Source organism: Coturnix japonica, chromosome 1 (assembly GCF_001577835.2).
Source record: "Coturnix japonica isolate 7356 chromosome 1, Coturnix japonica 2.1, whole genome shotgun sequence".
NCBI classification, from domain to species: Eukaryota; Metazoa; Chordata; class Aves; order Galliformes; family Phasianidae; genus Coturnix; species Coturnix japonica.
The window spans coordinates 63,553,227-63,570,382 of NC_029516.1; the positions used below are offsets into that span (position 1 = coordinate 63,553,227).

Here is a 17,156-nt window from a genome sequence, read left to right on the forward strand (position 1 = left end):
CCAGCTGTTCCGCTTCCGGGCACCGCCCCTTCCTCTTCCGTCGCCCAACGGGCTCTGGGCCGGGGCTTCCTGTCATGGCCGTGTCCGTGCTGCGATCTTGAACGCAGTGGTCCCGCGCCTGCCGCCGCCGAGCGCCCGCCAGCCCGCGTCACCATGGGCACCGTGCACGCCCGGGTGGGTGAGCGCCGCGCTGGGGGGAGAGGAAAGGAGAGGGGAAGACGGGCCTGTGGGGAACGGCCTTGGGGCCTTGCTCTTCCGGCGACCTTCGAGCGGGTCGCAGTAGCGGCACCCATGTATGGAGCGGCCGAGATCGTCTCTGGGCGCTGCCATCCTTCTCGCTCGCTGGGTCTGACCATGGTGGTTTTGGTGCGGGCGGCCCTCGGTCTCTGCTCGGCCGTGCCGCCGGGTGGGAGGTAGGCGGGCCGCGAAGGAGTCGGGCCGTATCGGCGGACAAGGTGGGAGAGGCTGGCGGTGCTGCTGGCTGTATCGCAAAGAAATCAGAGTAGATCGGCATCGTGCTTGGTAAAACGTGAAGTGCTTTTTGCTGAAGCTGCTTTCCCCTTAGAGTAGCCATGGGAAGCCAACCTCGAGGACAATACGGTGTGGAATCACAGAGTGCCCCAGGTTGGAAGGGGACCCTCAGGGATCATCGAGTCCAACCCCTGTCTCCACACAGGGTCATTCCAGTCCAAACTCTGTGTCTCAGAGCGTTGTCCAAACATTCCTTGAATTCTGGCAACCGCTGCCCTGTACCACGCTCCAACTTGTGACCAAGTTCAGTCCATTCCAGGGACTGACCACTCTGTGGAGAAGAGCATTGCTAACCAGGTGTGGTCATTGAGCAGACAGCCTATCTGGAGCACGGAGCTCATCTGGGAGGGGGTTCTCCAGACCCCAGGCCCATCCTTCTCCACACACCTATTGACTACAAAGCAGGCTTTTACATGGCACTTAATTAACTGAGGAACACATTTCTGCAGAGGACTCTCATGGTTCCAGAGTGTCTAATTGCCACAACTAACTTAATCTCTATTTTAACATTTTTCTCATATTCTTAGTTTTGTATTCATAGAGTCAAAGAATGTTTTGGATTCAAAGGGACCTTAAGCCCACACAGCTTAAACCCCGTGCTGCAGGCAAGGCTACCATTCACCAGCTGAGCTGCCCAGGGCCCCATCCATCCTGGCTTCTTGATTTCTGTCAGATATGGGGCACCACAGCTTCTCTGGACAGCTATGCCAGGTCCTCACCATTTGACTCTATTCATCTGCAGTATGTATTGCTACACAGCGTTATGTGGTTGCAAACTGGAGAGGACTGCTTGTTTTTGTAACTTAATTCTGATGTGTAACAGCAGTTTATTACCCTAGTGCTCCTTAAATAATTTAGCATGTGCTATATTAGTGACTTAAGACTAAAAGTGGATTTACTGAGTTACCCAACTCTGACCTCTGCTTCTGCAGGTAACCCTGCCTTCACTCATGCTTGAATCTGTCATCTTGTGATAAGAGTCTGACTTTAGGACTCCCTCAGGTGTGGTAAATAAAGCCATATTCTTTAGAATTAGCCATTCTAATTAAAACGTTCACCTTGAAAGCTTTGATGGCTGGGACCTGAACATCATATGGAGGGATACTTTTAAATAATATTGAAATACAAAAGCATAGAGGTATATGTAAAGTGAAATAGCGCACTGAAAACACCTTTTTTTCTTCATTATTCATCATTCACACTCCTCCCAAAAACCCAGACAAAGTATTGGCTCCCTGATAAAAAGAATAAAATGTTCATGTTTAACACAGAAGGCGTGCTTTAAAAGTAAGGTTATTCTTGGAAGAGCTAAGATTGTTTCTTTTGAGTGACTATTTGAAGAGTTTTAAGATATTTGGCTTTCACTAAAATAGACAGCAGACACGTAGGTAACAAGTGTGCTGGTAACTCCCCCCATTTAATGGTTCTTTTCAGTCTTTTTACCCATGACCTGTTGAGCCCAGAGTCAGGAACGGTCACCTTTCTCCTTTGCAGAAGACAACTTACAAACCAAATCCTTCATTAAAGGCCAGTTATTTGTGTCCTTCCAGAGTTTGGAGCCCCTTCCAGCAAGCGGGCCGGATTTTGGGGCCTTGGGAGAAGAACCTGAATTGGTTGAAGTCGAGCCTGAAGCCAAGCAGGAAATTCTTGAAAACAAAGATGTGAGTCCCCAGGCAACATCCTGGGTTTTTTTCTTAACAGGTGCTGCTCTTCACCATCCCTCATAAGAAGTAACCTCATCTGTGGTGCTGTTTAGTGTTGAACCATGCAACTGCCCTTAATCTGCTTGGGTGCAGTGTTGGCCACATTTGAGTAAACTGCCACCTCGTGAATTGTGTTGCTGTGGTAAATGCTAACTGCAGAGTATCTCTTTGGCCCATACTATGTTTAACCTTGCTAGATGGAAGAGGTATCATGCATTATCTTTGTTTCTATATAATTAACCTTTGCTTTATACTATAGTCTCTTTTATACAGTTTTAATAGTTTGAATACTTATAATTTGTGGCATTGTGTTGTTTGGTTTTAACTCTTTCCATATGTGTAGCAGATAAAACACATGGCTAGCTACAGCTACCTACCTATGCTGTCTGAAATGTGTAAATATTTTGATGTGATTTCTGTGATGACTTATTTGTTCATCTAACACCTATGAAATCCCAGGAACTATCTCTTCAGCTTGAAACAGTGCTAGATTTCGTATAAGCATAGGAAGTTATGCACAAATTTGACAAGAACTTCTTTAGGTGAGGATGATGGAGCACTGGAACAGGCTGCCCACAGGGGTTGTGGAGGCTCTTCTGGAGATATTCAAGACTCACCTGGATGCCTACCTGTGTGACCTGGTGTAAGGAACCTGCTTTGGCAGGGGGGTTGGACTTGATGATCTTTGGAGGTCCCTTCCAGCCCCTACAGTTCTGTGATACTGTGATTAGAGCCTTCTTCTTTTCTCTTGTTAGAGGAACAATTCTCCAGAATTGTAGGCAGCACTGATTTCTTATAATGTAGGTTAGCATGTAGGAATCTTTGGGTTTTTCATTTGGACAACAGTATGGGTGATTTTATGTAGGTTTGTGTGTGTGTGTTTATTTTATGTGTAGATGGTTTTGATACTCGTTAGATGCAAATCCAGTGTTTGTGTTTAAACATGGGTTGCATTTAGGTGGTTGTTCAGCACGTGCATTTCGATGGACTTGGAAGGACCAAAGATGACATTATCATGTATGAAATCGCAGATGTTTTCAAGGCTAAAAATCTCATTGATGTAAGTACCGTGGTGAATAACAAACCTACTGTTTAAATATTCAGGTCATGATTTTCTCTCTCTATTTGCCTGCATTGGGCTGCGCTTTTCAGACACGAGGCAACTTTGCCAGTTTTTGTAATGATTTTGAATTTATCAAATGGAAGCCAAACTGAAACATACAGTACTGGTAGATACTGTATTTTCTGATGTTTTCAGCTCAAAGGTATTGAGAGATGGCAGACAGCACTCTGAGATATTTTCAGGTTCACCATTCCTGTTTGAGAATTGCTAATTCCACAGGTGAAACTTTCAGTTAATTTCCTTAAGAAAAGTGCTCAGCACAAATGACCAGTGCCTATAATGTGGCTGCCAGGAATTGTCTTCCTCTGGCTGTATAGGGCAATTGCCCACGTAGTCCAAATTCTTCTTTTGTATGCAGTTTCTTTGCATATTTCCCCCTGTAGCACTTGGTTACACTGCTGAATTTGTCATGAAATTCACAGAGCTTTATCTCCAGATAGGGTAGAAATAGTACATGTGTGAAATCAACATGCAAACCATGCATGCTACCTATTTATTTGGGGCATGCCTGCTTTCAGAACAGTAAAAAATGGAATCAAAACTTTTACCCATAAACTAGTTTAGATTTAAGTGGATTAATGTGTTTGTATTTGTTTTTTTGTCAAAAGCATGGGCCCAGTAAATAGGTGTATAAGTTCTAAGTACTGAAACCAATTTGAATAATAGGTTTAAGCATCTGAACAGTTAGGTTGCAGGCTTGGTAGGAAATCTAGCCGGATGCTCTGAGTTTAATTTCTTTATGGATTTGAGTGTTAAAGTAGTTGTGATCTGTTTTGAAAGCACGTATATGTCTTTGTATATGTAATCTGTGAATACTGCGTGACTTAGCAGCATCTTAACAATTTCATCCTAGTTATTTTCAGTAAGATGAAAGACTGAGCTATTTATCCTATAGGTGATGAGAAAATCCCATGAAGCTCGTGAAAAGTTGCTTCGTCTAGGAATTTTTAGACAAGTAGAGGTTCTGATTGATACCTGTCAAGGTACGTATTGCCTCAGTAACCCTCAGCTGTTTTACATAAACTTCTATAATGCACATTTCCGTGTGTGACAGGTTGGATTGTTTTTGTTTATATAATTTACAAAGCTCCCTCATATACCTTTGTATATTTTATGTGAAAACATAGGTGTTCTATGCATGAGTGTGTGTCTACATCCACAATCTATATGAAAGTGATGTATTCACATCCAAGCACACATACAGATTAGACAGCAGATGGCTTGAGAGCAGCCCTGAGGAGGATTTAGGGATGTCAGTTGATGAAAGATACATCATGAGCCGGCAGTGTGCATTTGCAGCCCAGAAGGCCAACCATATCCTGGGTTGCATGGAAAGGGTGACCAGCAGGTCAAGGGAAGTGAAGAAATTACTTACTGTGACAGTGGTGAGACACTGGAACAGGTTGCCCAGAGAGGTTGTGGATGCCCCCTCCCTGGCATTGAAAGCCAGGCTGGATAGGGCTCTGAGCAACCTGGTCTAGATGGAGGTGTCCCTGCCTATAGCAGGGGGTTGGAACTAGGTGATCTAAAAGCTCCTTTCCAACCCAAACCATGCTATGATTCTGTGATTCGTTGTGACTGCATGTGTGTGTATGTGTGTAACTCTTACTTGAATACATGCAAAAATGAGTTAACTACCAACACTAAAATAGTCATGGTGCACCTGCCATAATCCAGATTTTCAGAGGAATAAACACTTGAGGTAAAGCTTGAAAATGCCTTCTATGCTTTCATGTTACAGGTGGCTTATTAATCAATTTGTTTGTGCTTAGTAGAGTTACTAGTAGTTGTATCAGTGCTTCTAATTAAAAATGACCTTATAAGATACATGGGGCAGCTGAGTGTGTGCAGGTTCCTCATTAAGGCTCATTTTGCATTTTCTGCCTTGTGGTTGCTTTGCAAACTTGCCAGTATTCTTTCCAGCAAGAGAAAGGTACACTATTGAGAAGGAAGAGCACTGCAGCCCCACAGGCTGTTAGCAATGGGTTGCTGTCCCAGCTGCTTCAAGCAGAATTAGGTACCCTTGACATCTGTGTTTTGGAACAGCTGCTACATCCAGAGCCCAAGGGGAACCAGTCAGTTTCTGTTGTTTGGCATTTAGCTGTGAAGTGCTGGGAGCTCTGCTCTGGTGACAGCATTCCTCTTGCCATGTATGGACCACTGTATGAAATTCTGTATGCACACACAAATGACATAGAATTGTAGAATATCCTGAGTTGAAAGGTACACATGTGAGCCATTGAGTCCAACTCCTGGCTTATCACTCAGAAACCAAACCCTATGTCTGAAAATGACCAAACACTTAAATTCCTCTCACCATGAGGCCATGCCCACTGCCCTGGGCAGCCTGTTCCAAGGCCCAACCACCCTGTGGTGCAGACCCTTTCCCTCACCCCCAGCTGCCCCTCCCCTGGCACAGCTCCGTGCTGTTCCCTCGGGCCCTGTCGCTGTCACACAGAGCAGAGCTCAGTGCTGTCCCTCTGCTCCCTGTGAGAAGCTGCAGTCGCCATCAGGCCTCCATCAGCTCCTCTGCTCTTGAGCACACCAAGGGACCACAGCTGCTCCTATATGTCTTGCCCTCCAGACCCTTCTCCATCTTTTTACCAAACTGTTTTTCTTTGTAATGTAGTTTCTTTATTATCATTCAGTTCAACTAGATTTCAAAGAACTGAAGTTTTCTTCTGTCTGTGGTTGTTTGTTTTCTAAATAGCTTTCTAGAGATACTGTTCTTTCTTTATTTAGGAGATGATGCCCTTCCAAATGGTTTAGACGTAACCTTTGAGGTGACAGAATTACGAAGGCTAACTGGAAGCTACAACACTATGGTTGGCAACAATGAAGGCAGCATGGTATGGATCATTTCAAATAATTATTAATTCCTTTTGATAGACCTCTTACTTCCATGTTTCAAGTGTAGCAAGAAATTTAGTGATTAAGTAAGTGAAGACTTGATCCAAACCTAATTATTTTCTTGATCCAGCTTTACTAAAGCTTTGTTGGACTTCTGTCTTTAAAGAGCCTTTATATTAGTCAGGCTTTCATTCAGCAAAAGCCTGTTTTGTGCTAGGGAATAGTGTTGTACAAATGCAACTCAGTCATTCCACCTCAGTAGGATTTTTTCTTAATTCTTTTTTTTTTTTTCCAATAATTTTTTTTTTTAATATTTAAGATACTCTGTCTACTAAAGAGACCAGTAGCTTGGCATTTAGCTTGTAAGAGATCTATATATATGTTGGTTTTTTTTTCTCAGTCAGGATGCTTTATATTTGACTTAGAAGTTGTTTTTGTTTCTCACTAGTTTCAGCTCTGTAACAGTTATTCTGGGCTGCAGAATACTGGGTTTTTCACAACCACATCAACTGTGGAACTGATATCCACTTGATTCACTTGAGAATGCATTCGATTAAAATCGTGTGTGAAGAATATTTACCAACTGAAAGAAGTAAATGCTGCGCTGTTTTGTTAACTTGATGTTAACAGCCATGCGAGTTTAAGTACATCCTGCTTTCTTACGCTTATTCCTGCTCCCATTCTACCTTTGCATGTGCATAGCATGGTTCTTCCTGGGTCTTGTCCATAAGCCAGATCAAGGGACTCATCCTTTTCTTCTTAGAAGTATTTTTAACCTGGCTAAATTACTGCACAAGTCAGGTAATGGTGTTACATAAGTGCAGGGAGAATTGGAACCAAGTGGGTTGAGAAATGCTTGTCCAGCTGTGCTGCTGGTAGCAGTGTCCAGGATGTTGCAGTCCAAGTTAAACCAATAGGAAATCCCACTTGAACCACCTCCTGTCTGATCTCAAGCAGCTTCTGCACTCTTCTCACTGAGAGTAATCCTGCAGCCCCCAGCTGTGAAAAGTTTGGCGCATAAATCCAATATGTGATTATAGTGCTTTTGAAAACAGTCTTAGAGCTGCCTTGGTTTCTTTTTTTATACTTAGTTTTCCTTTCTACTTGATGTTATTTTGTTACTGAGAAGTAAAGTATTTGGGTGATAAGAGCATGGTACAAACATACATTGGTCTTGACAGCAGCTTTTGTTTCTTCAAGAGTTGAATTGATTTGATATTTATCCTAACCCATAAATTCATCTAAAACCTGGAAAGTTGTAATGGTGTGTTTTACTGCTGTAAACGTCTTGTTCTTCAGAACAAAAATACCAGCGTGGCTCTGTACTGATAATCTTCCATTGGCTTATTGCTGTGGTTCCAACAGTCCCTATCTGGCAGGTAGTTCTTCTGGTGATCTGCTGAAAAGTCTGCAGTTGCCAAAGATTTATCCAGCCTTTTAGACTGGCTGGGAGATTTTGCTTGAAATAATAGCAGTACTAGTGATATGATGAGAACACATGATGTCAGCAGGTACTGCACAGCACTAAAGACTGAGTGATATACTAACTATCATGTGTACTATCATGATGGCTGTTGCTGCCCCTGCAAATAAAAACCTATCTTACAAGAAAAATCTATCTTACAAGAAAAACTTGCTTAATTGCAAGTATATTTAATGCCTACTTTTCTCATTCACAGGTTAGAGGTACCTGTCTTCAGCATGTGGTTCAGATGCAACTTAGCAAACTATGAAATCGTGTTTTGATGGTGGTTTTTTTTCCTAATTTATATAGGTACTTGGGCTAAAGTTCCCCAATCTCTTTGGACGTGCAGAGAAGGTCACCTTCCAGTTCTCCTATGGAACAAAGGAAACTTCATATGGTCTGTCATTCTTCAAGCCACAGCCTGGAAACTTTGAAAGAAAGTAGGCAATACATTTCTGTGTGTCTCTTTTTTTCCTGAAGAAATATAGAACAATTAGTAAGATCTTTCACTGAGTAGTAATCCAGTCTGTTCCTTTACTGAGGGTCTGTTAGTCTTAAAGGATCAGAGCTGGTTTCTTATTTTTTTTGTGATAATGTAAAATTCCACCTATTTAAATAGTTTCACTTTCAAACCTACCAGTAATGTTGTGGTTCAGTTTTTCAGTTAACCTATATAAAGTAACTGGACAGTTCCCTTGGAGTTCTCTTCGTGAAACTGACAGAGGGATATCAGCAGAATTTAATGTAAGTGTAGCACAAATGTTTGTGGATCACATGCTTCATTTACATTTAATTCAGGTCACAGCTGGCTTTCACAAATATCTGCTTTACTTTCGTAATGACCGAAACACTTCTGCTTATGCACAGGGCAGATTTGTTTGAAAGAGACCTTGGAATGTAATCTTTATGTTTGCCATATAAAAATGCCTCTGCATTTTTCTGCAAGTTTTTAAAGTTTAGACCACTGTTTTAGAAAAGCAGATGATTGTTTTGCTCACCATATTAACCCATCTGGGCTAAATGGGGCAGTGTGCACCTATTCGGAGAGTTTTTCCAGGGAAACGTTTGTATTAATTTTGTAGCAAAACTGTCTTCCCATCTCACTTCTTTCCTTTTTCCTTCTTTTTCTTTTCTTTTGTAGTTTCCAATCTGGAAGACTAATCACACATTGAAGTGGGAGGGTGTGTGGAGAGAGCTTGGCTGCCTAGCTAGAACAGCATCCTTTTCTGTTCGAGAAGAAAGTGGACACTCTCTTAAATCGTCTGTATCTGTAAGGTTTTTTCCTTGTTGTAAATGGGGTGTATGTTATTTTGAGTAATCTCATTGTTACAAATGATTCCAAAGGAGCTTTTTGTCTGGCTTTCTTAGTAGGTAGTGTGTTTTTCTTCAGGTAAGTCTTCTACTGTGCTTGGTCATTCACACAGTCATCCAAAGAGAAAATGGCTGTTGCATTTTGACTGTTGCATGTGCTTGTCTGTTCTTTCTTCAAAACTGTATAAAAGGCCCTCCTTGTCATCTAGCATCTATTGTTGCAGCATTGATTACTTATTATGTGCCACCACTGCTAACCTGTGCAAATAAAGTTGAATTGTTGCAGGGTAGTGAAGAGAGCACAGGCACATCCAGCAAGCTGTTGCTGGGGATCTCATACCCAAAAGTTATTGCTAATCAAGTAAACAAATACGTGTATGTATTTGATGTGGCTTCCTCTAAAGTTAAAACTAAGTTAGACTGTTAAGACATTTCTCCCAGATCCGTGGAGCTGTGCAAGCCTGGAGCTGTGGTTGTCCTCCATGTCCTCCATGTGCACAGGTTGTGATGGAAAATAATGGTGTCACTTTGTGATATTCAGTGGATAAGAGAACTGAAAAGTAATTGTTTGATTCTTTCCAGCATGCCATGGTAATTGATTCCCGGAACTCTTCAATCTTGCCAAAAAGAGGTGCTTTGCTGAAAATTAATCAGGTAGTATTAAATCACTCCTGTTGTTAGTGGATGTTGTCTATGTATGTGATCGTAAACTGACTAGGATAGAGTGATGACCAGTAATTACTTTTTATTTTTAGAGTGTGCCATTTAAAAATGATGATTTAATTTTTTTTTTTTTTAGTGGAAGCACATTTTCATTTCTGTATTATGCTCAAACAGTACAGTCCGTTTCTCGCCATTAGCACTCAATTATTTATTAGCTGAGGTGCATTATCACAGATGGTATCTCTTCTATACTCAATAGGCAGTAGTAGTCTCTTGTTTTCTGCAGCTATGCTGTAAAGCTACCAGTCTCTGATTGTATTGCTACTTGAGAAGTTTGAAAGACGAGATAGAAATAACTGAGTGGTGTACACATGGTTTTTACTCTTGTTGCATTTAAAGCTTTCAGAAAACCTGTCTCTCTTGCTGTGTGGTTTAGCACTTCAGAAGCACTGACTTCTGCAGGGCTGCAGAAGCAAATTGCTTTGAAATCCCATTGGAACCAGAAGTGCTGCTGCTCTGAGTGAGAATGGCAGTTCTAATTCAGGACTGAGTTAACATACCATTTTTTAGATGCTGCGTGTAACACCAATTCAGTCATTTCTTATATTCAACTACGGTTCATGTAATACTACTATTTGTATTCGGTTCTTCAGCCCCATTTTAGTACCTGTGAAATCTTCTCAGGTGCTAAATAAATACCAGAGATTTTATTTTGGTTGCTTGATTTTCAAGCTTTTTTATGTTGTGTTCTTGCTTGAAAGAGGGCTTAGAAAGCAACAGGCTGGTTTAATATTTAGGAGAGGGATAAGTTCTGAGAGTCACATGTACTTTTTCATTGGTTCAGAATTCATTTGTCTCAATATCTGATGTGCTTATTACCCAGAAAACAGTGCTTATGCAGATGCACACATGATGAATTTTGTGTGGGAAGAAATGCCCAGCACAACTCTAAATTTGGTTGTCTTTGCAGGAACTGGCTGGATATACAGGTGGAGATGTGAGCTTTCTAAAGGAAGATTTTGAATTTCAGTTGAATAAGCAGCTTCTCTGGGACTCGGTAATTTCTTTAAAAGATATTTTAGTAGTTGAAATAATGGATGAGGTGACTGAATCTGTGTCTTACAATGACTTCACTGTGGACTGGAAAAAGATGATAGAAATGAAAGATGATGGTAGATATCTTAGTGTGGGTTTTTTTGGGGACTTAAATACTCTTATTTCTGAGCTGGTGTTTCTGCCATGTACAGTCACTTGAGAATTGGACAGTTTGGAAAGAAGGAATTATCCTACAGTTCCCCATAGGAACTGTTTTCATTTCAGAAGGAACACTGGCCATGTATTTTCTATGTAATTTTTCTAAAATTGACTTTTGATAAACTGTAGACTTTGTTGTATGTTTTTCATTTGACTGTGAATAGTCTGGCTTCTCTTTAGTCAGGTTTAGTTAGAATTATAGACTCATAGAATCACAAGGTTGGAAAGGACGAAAGGACCATATAGTCCAACCATCTTCCCTTTACCTACAGTAAAACCACTAAACCAGATCTGCTAGCTCCCTATCCAGACACCTCTTGAACACTGCCAGGGATGGTGACTCCATCACCTCTCTGGGCAGCCATTCCAGTGCCTGACCACTCTCTGAGAGAAAAAGTTCCTTCTTATGTCCAGTCTAAACCTCATCTGATACAACTTGTGGCCATTTCCTCCGGTCCTGTTTGTTGCCTGGAAGAAGAGGCCAAGCCCCTCCTCTCATCACAACCTCCCTTCAGGAAGTTGTAGAATGTGATGAGGTCTCCCCTGAGCTTTCACCATTTGAAATTCGGAACACGTGGCTACTGATTCTGGAATCATAGCATGTATTATATGATAATTATCTCTGATATATAAAATTGCTAGGAAAGAAAGAAGTGGTTTCACTACGATACTTAAGTGCAACTTGCATTATGAAGCTGTAAAAATGGAGGTGGCACTAATTTCCACCCCAACATACTAAATTTAGATAAATCCTGTTTAAAAAGTTGAGACCATCTCTGCCACTTTATAGCTTTCTAAAAAGGATTGGTATCATGAAGAGACTGGAAGCATGTTAACATTATGCCAGTGCTAGAACTGGAAAAACTCAAAGCTGTTTTTCTAGTGCAGATATTAACAAACTGGTTCTGTAAGGGTCTGACTGCTGTTATTCTGTATGCTGTCTGTATGCTTTTATTCTGAGGAGATTCAGCTCAGTGAAGTTTTGGGTTAGATCAGTTAGGCCAACATAGGAAAGCATTTTAAAGCAATTTGGTTATACCCCTTTCTTATTACATCATGTGGTGGGAGAACAAGCATAGCATGATAGGTGTGCTTTTAGTTATCTTACATGTATTTGCTGACTTTTCATTGAACAAAACAGCATATTATCCTAGGAAATAATTTAATGACTTCGTGGCTATGCAAAAAGGACTTTCTTTTTTCTCAGTCATGACTAACTAATAAGGTTATATTGTGAGTAAAAGTGAAGCACATCTCATCCTGAGGTATAGATAATTCTGTGAGATATATTGCTTTTGAGTATGGTCTGGGCTGCACCTGGCCTTTGCATATGCTGTGTAGCACTTAGTTAACGAGATGTGCATGCACTTGATCATGGGCTCATCTCTGATCATGACAGAGAGATGTATTGGGTCTCTGGGGACAGAAGGTAACAGGAGAAATTGCCCAGCACCTGTAGTCACAGTGTTGACAGTAGACCTCACTGCTTGGTACTTCTGCTTTGTATGCAGATAGGGGGCAGATCATTAAATGTATTTAGTACAGTGATCTGACTTCTAGCAGTTACTGTATAGATGAACAGTAATTATATGTATGTATTTAGTGCCAATAGAGTGATCTGTGGAAGATGGTATCATTTAGTTTTAAGGCTAAGTCAGTAACTGTAAGTAGTTACAGTCAGGTGATAATTATAAAAAAAGGTATTTCTGTTTTCTGGATTTAACCTCCTACTGGTTTAAAATTACAAGGAATAATTTGTGTCAGCAGGGTTTGTCTTATTGTCTTATTTCAAGGCACAAAAAACAATAAGAACGTCAGAGCTGGATGGGTGCACCCTTTAGCTATTGTGGAAGCAGCACTTGGTTTAAAAGTCCTACTTTAAACTTCAAGTTGCAGCACTGCATAGTGCAGAAAGAGGGCAGCAGTGACCAAGAGTTTCCAAAGAATACAGCTGTTGAAGATCCACACATGCCCTGTGATCAGCTGAAACTTTTGGTTCCACTAAAGGGATCTGTGCCTTTAACTGAGCAATGGCATTTTACTGATAATTTGTTTTTGTTGTTTTTTTTTTTTGTTTGTTTGTTTTTTTAAGTGAAATAGAATACTGCATATTAGTAAAAAGGAAAAAAAGAGAAACAACAACTTTTTTTTCTCCAAAGGTTTTTTCAGCATCACTTTGGGGTGGAATGCTGGTACCCATTGGAGACAAGCCATCCAGTATAGCTGATAGGTAAGGTTTGTTTTTAATGCCTCTTAATTTCTTTCAGTCCACCCAGGTAATCTATGAGAAAAAAAAAAAAAAAAAAAGTGCAGCAGAACAGAGAAGCAGAAATAGTTCTGTTTTGGGAGATAATAAAAACAAACTACTAAGTAGCTTTTTGTGCGCATTAACAATCAAGGCATGCTTTCTAGTTTTCATTTTCATAGTGGGGAGGGATAATTCAGTAAGTAGTAGCTCTGCCTACCAACATTTGCCATTTCTAAGTGGTATTTATCATCTTCAGTATTTTGTATTGGGCATAAATAATACGGCAGGTATTTTTAGAAGTAAAGCCAGGTAATAACTTGGTTTTTTTTAGCAATTTTGCCCTCCAATGCCTATTTTTAAAGATCATCAACGGAAGGCATTTAGACTTTATTTACATTAAGTACTTATTGTCAGTTGTGTTAGCTTTACATGTAATAGATCTTAACTGGAGTATTTCTGTCAAAGTTGTTACAGCAGACTTTACTACATTTGTTATGAAGTCACTTGCTATTTTGCAAACCAAAGTTAAAAGTGTGAGTGGTTTCAAGTGAAGCACTGTTTGTGTTTACTAGGTTTTACCTTGGTGGACCAACAAGTGTGCGAGGATTCAGTATGTACAGCATTGGACCCCAGAGTGATGGTGGGAAACTTTTAAATCCTGCTCTTCTGACAATACTGAAAACATTAGTTTGTAACGAATCCTCAAATTCTGTCCTTCAGCTTTCTGTAGCTTTAAGATAGTTGCTCCCTTTATGTTGTTTGATTCTGAGAAGAGTCACTTCTCTGATCGGTCATGATATATTAGTTCATAGTGGAACAAAACCAAGTAGTTCTTAGCTAACCTGTAGCTACTTCTGTAAACCAAGCTTGCCTTCTGACTTTTGTAGATTACTGTTACATTTGTTCTTCTTATATTAACCTCAGACCTTTTAATGTATATAGAATACATGCGATTTTCTAATGCTCCTTAAAGTGAATTTCAGCAGTGCATGGCTTTACCTAAAATAAATCAAGGATATGCCAGAATTTTCTTCTTATTTTTTAGCCATTGTTTCTTTTACTTTCACGACTCAGAACTTCTAAAACCACATTTTCATCTCCAGGTTGACCCGTGGTCTTTAGCAGGGGTGACCAAGTTTCAAACTTCCATTATGTCTCTTTAATTAGTAAGCTTTTGAGCTTAAAAAAAAACCTGAAAGATAGTAATAGTTTCATTAAATCTCTTTTTGATTCAGCATAAGTTCAGGTAGCTTAGGGGAAAGGTTATCTGATCATCAGAGGTGTTTTGAGAGCCAGGAGTTTCCTCAGCTCTCTTTCTCCTGGCTTGCCATTGTTATAAACTATTTGCTTAGCTGTATCAACTTCCTGTTTTTACAACTGAGGTGAATATGTGGAAGAGCTTCAGAAAGTAACTTCTGATGAATTGCAAGAAGGTGCATGCCACAGGTGGGGGCATGAAGAAAAAAGGTTGATTCACTTGGAAAGCGTAAAGAATGGTGTAAGTCATAGAATCATAGAATGACCCAGGTTGGACAAGACCTTGAAGATCATCAAGTCCAACTGCAGCCTAACCATAGTTCCCTAACTCTAACAACCCTCTGCTAAATCATATCTCTGAGCATCACATCCAAATGGCTCTTAAACACATCCAGGGATGGTGATTCAACCACCTCCCTGGGGAGCCTATTCCAGTACTTAACTACCCTTTCTGTAAAGTCTAATTTCTGCTTGGTAGTTGTGAGGTTGGAGGGAGCTAGAAGCAATTGGTAAGAGCTGTGAAAGGGTAGAACAGTAAGAACAGTGAAGTGTAGAGCAACTTAAAGGATGTACTCTTGTCTCTTTGAGACCTGGTTCTTGTAAGGTATTCCACAGTAAATGCTTTGATTTCAATGTTTTCTGTAATTAGGTGATTACTTGGGAGGAGAAGCCTACTGGGCTGGAGGTTTGCATCTCTACACTCCTCTACCTTTCCGACCAGGCCAAGGAGGGTTTGGAGACCTTTTCCGAACACATTTCTTTTTCAATGCTGGAAACCTCTGCAATCTTAACTATGGTAAGCCTCAGAAGAACTGTATGTAACAAAATCTGCTACTCTGTATATATAATTTGTGTACTCTCTCTATATATAAAAGCAAAAAGGAGAGAAGAACTGCTAAGGGCCAATTGGCTCAAAAGCATTTTGGTTACTACATATATTTCAGTGGCTGTCAAAAAGCTGTTGCTATGAACTTGTGTTCTTGACATACTGCCAGAAGTTTTCCTAACTCTTTGCAGGAGGTGCTCCTAGGTAATCTGGCTTCTAGCTGTGAAAACCCAACTAGCCTTCAAACATCTCAGCAATCTCCTCTGATTCCTTGTTTTCCTGGTCTTTTGCATTCAGGTGATGGTCCCAAAGCTCACCTGCAGAAGCTGGCAGAGTACATTCGATGGTCTTACGGTGCCGGAATAGTGCTCCGACTTGGAAACATCGCTAGATTAGAACTTAATTACTGTTTCCCCATGGGAGTACAGTTGGGTGACAGGTTTGTTTTTTACACTGATTTCTTTAGTAGTAATTAGTTTTCAAAGCAACTGCACTTCTGTGTGCTTTTGGAAGAAAAAATTATTGTCTTTTGTTTATTCAATGCCAGTTTTGAGATTTCTTTTTAGCACTTTATGCTCTTTCCTTTTAGCTGGCTATGTCCATGTTTGTTTCACAGTACTTCTTAGTTTAAGACTGTTTATATCTCAGGTTTCACAGTTCATAGACCTGGAGATCAGCTGTTGAGATGTGTGAGTAGCTGCGTAGCAGATTTAATTTCTTTAGGGGAAATGATCACTCAAACAGCTCAATGGATTTTCCTAAGCCTTCCAAAAACAAGTGATTGGATAAAGCACAAGTTCAGTGTCCTTGCTTGAAAAATGAACACAAGTATAATTATAGAAAAAGAGAAAGGGAGAACAAATAACTTGTTAGCAACCAATTATTCTACACCAAGGAAATATTGTAATACGTAATAGAAAATATTAAGGGAGCTCTTCGTGCCTGTGCAGTAGCAAAAATACTGTGTGAGATACTGTTTCCTATAGGACTTGGGTTACATTTCTACTTGTCAGTCATGTGAATTGTAAACAAGTAACAGTAATTTTAAATGTATGGACTTTTATGGATGGCACATTGGCAAAGCCTTTGTCAGCTAAAGTTTGAGCTGTAACCCCCCAGACATTGAAAAGCTTGGAAATTGAGGCACAGGGAAAATTGATTTTATCAGTACCTTTATTTTTTCATTTATGTTGTTTATTGTTTATTTCTTCTCAGGATATGTGATGGCGTTCAGTTTGGAGCAGGAATCAGATTTCTCTAATGTGGAAACACTTCACGTCAGTAATAAGAAGATAAGCTCTGATGGAAATCAAGACTTCAGAATAGCTTGATACAGTCTAATTATTTTCTTGAAATACTGATACGCATTTGAATGATTTACCTTCAACTCCACAAGGAGCTACATTAAAAAAATTATGCTTTAAAGGTTCTTTGTAGCTCTGATTCTTATGGGAGAATCTCTAAGATGGGAGAATGTTTGTGGGATTCTAGCTATTTTAATTTGCAGCTTTTACTTGTTATTTGCAAAATACTACAATTGCACTGGGAAACTGGTTCTTGGATATTTTTCACATGGTTGTAATTGTCATTGGCCTGTGCAGCATTCAGGCTTCTAACTGAAGGTCTCACAAGTGTTGGGATGACAATGCATGCGCAAGGTCAGTTTTTACCAGCATCAAAGCGCATAAAAGTTACTTGATGCAAAATTTGTGGTTATAAGTAAAATAAAACGTGCTCTTTCAAATACGTTTCACTACTGTAAAATTACCTATATGAAAGTGCCTCCTACAGTCTGAATTGCATACTATAAAAGTTCAACTCCAGCTATCTACCATACATGTGGTAAGGGGCCTGTTGCAAAGTTAGGTCCCTCATTCCCGCTGAGAATTTAACCATGTCTGGGCTCTCAAAATGATCTTCATAGA

At 40.2% G+C, this 17,156-nt stretch overlaps 1 protein-coding gene across 2 annotated transcripts; it reads left to right on the forward strand.

Annotated features, from left to right (window-relative positions):
* The first annotated feature begins 21 nt into the window (after window positions 1-21).
* SAMM50 (SAMM50 sorting and assembly machinery component) lies at window positions 22-16,977 on the forward strand. 2 transcript variants are annotated; one of them, XM_015870027.2, is made up of 15 exons: window positions 22-174; window positions 2,082-2,192; window positions 3,193-3,294; window positions 4,253-4,340; window positions 6,100-6,206; window positions 7,982-8,112; window positions 8,329-8,416; window positions 8,814-8,942; window positions 9,566-9,637; window positions 10,617-10,703; window positions 13,060-13,130; window positions 13,721-13,788; window positions 15,055-15,201; window positions 15,529-15,670; window positions 16,447-16,977. In XM_015870027.2, exons 1-15 carry the CDS (start codon window positions 154-156, stop codon window positions 16,490-16,492), a joined length of 1,410 nt encoding a protein of 469 aa, XP_015725513.1. In that variant the 5' UTR covers window positions 22-153; the 3' UTR covers window positions 16,493-16,977. The 2 variants fall into 2 exon arrangements, 1 of the variants encoding a protein (XP_015725513.1); XR_001556868.2 differs by lacking the exons at window positions 13,060-13,130; window positions 13,721-13,788.
* Window positions 16,978-17,156: the final 179 nt, after the last annotated feature.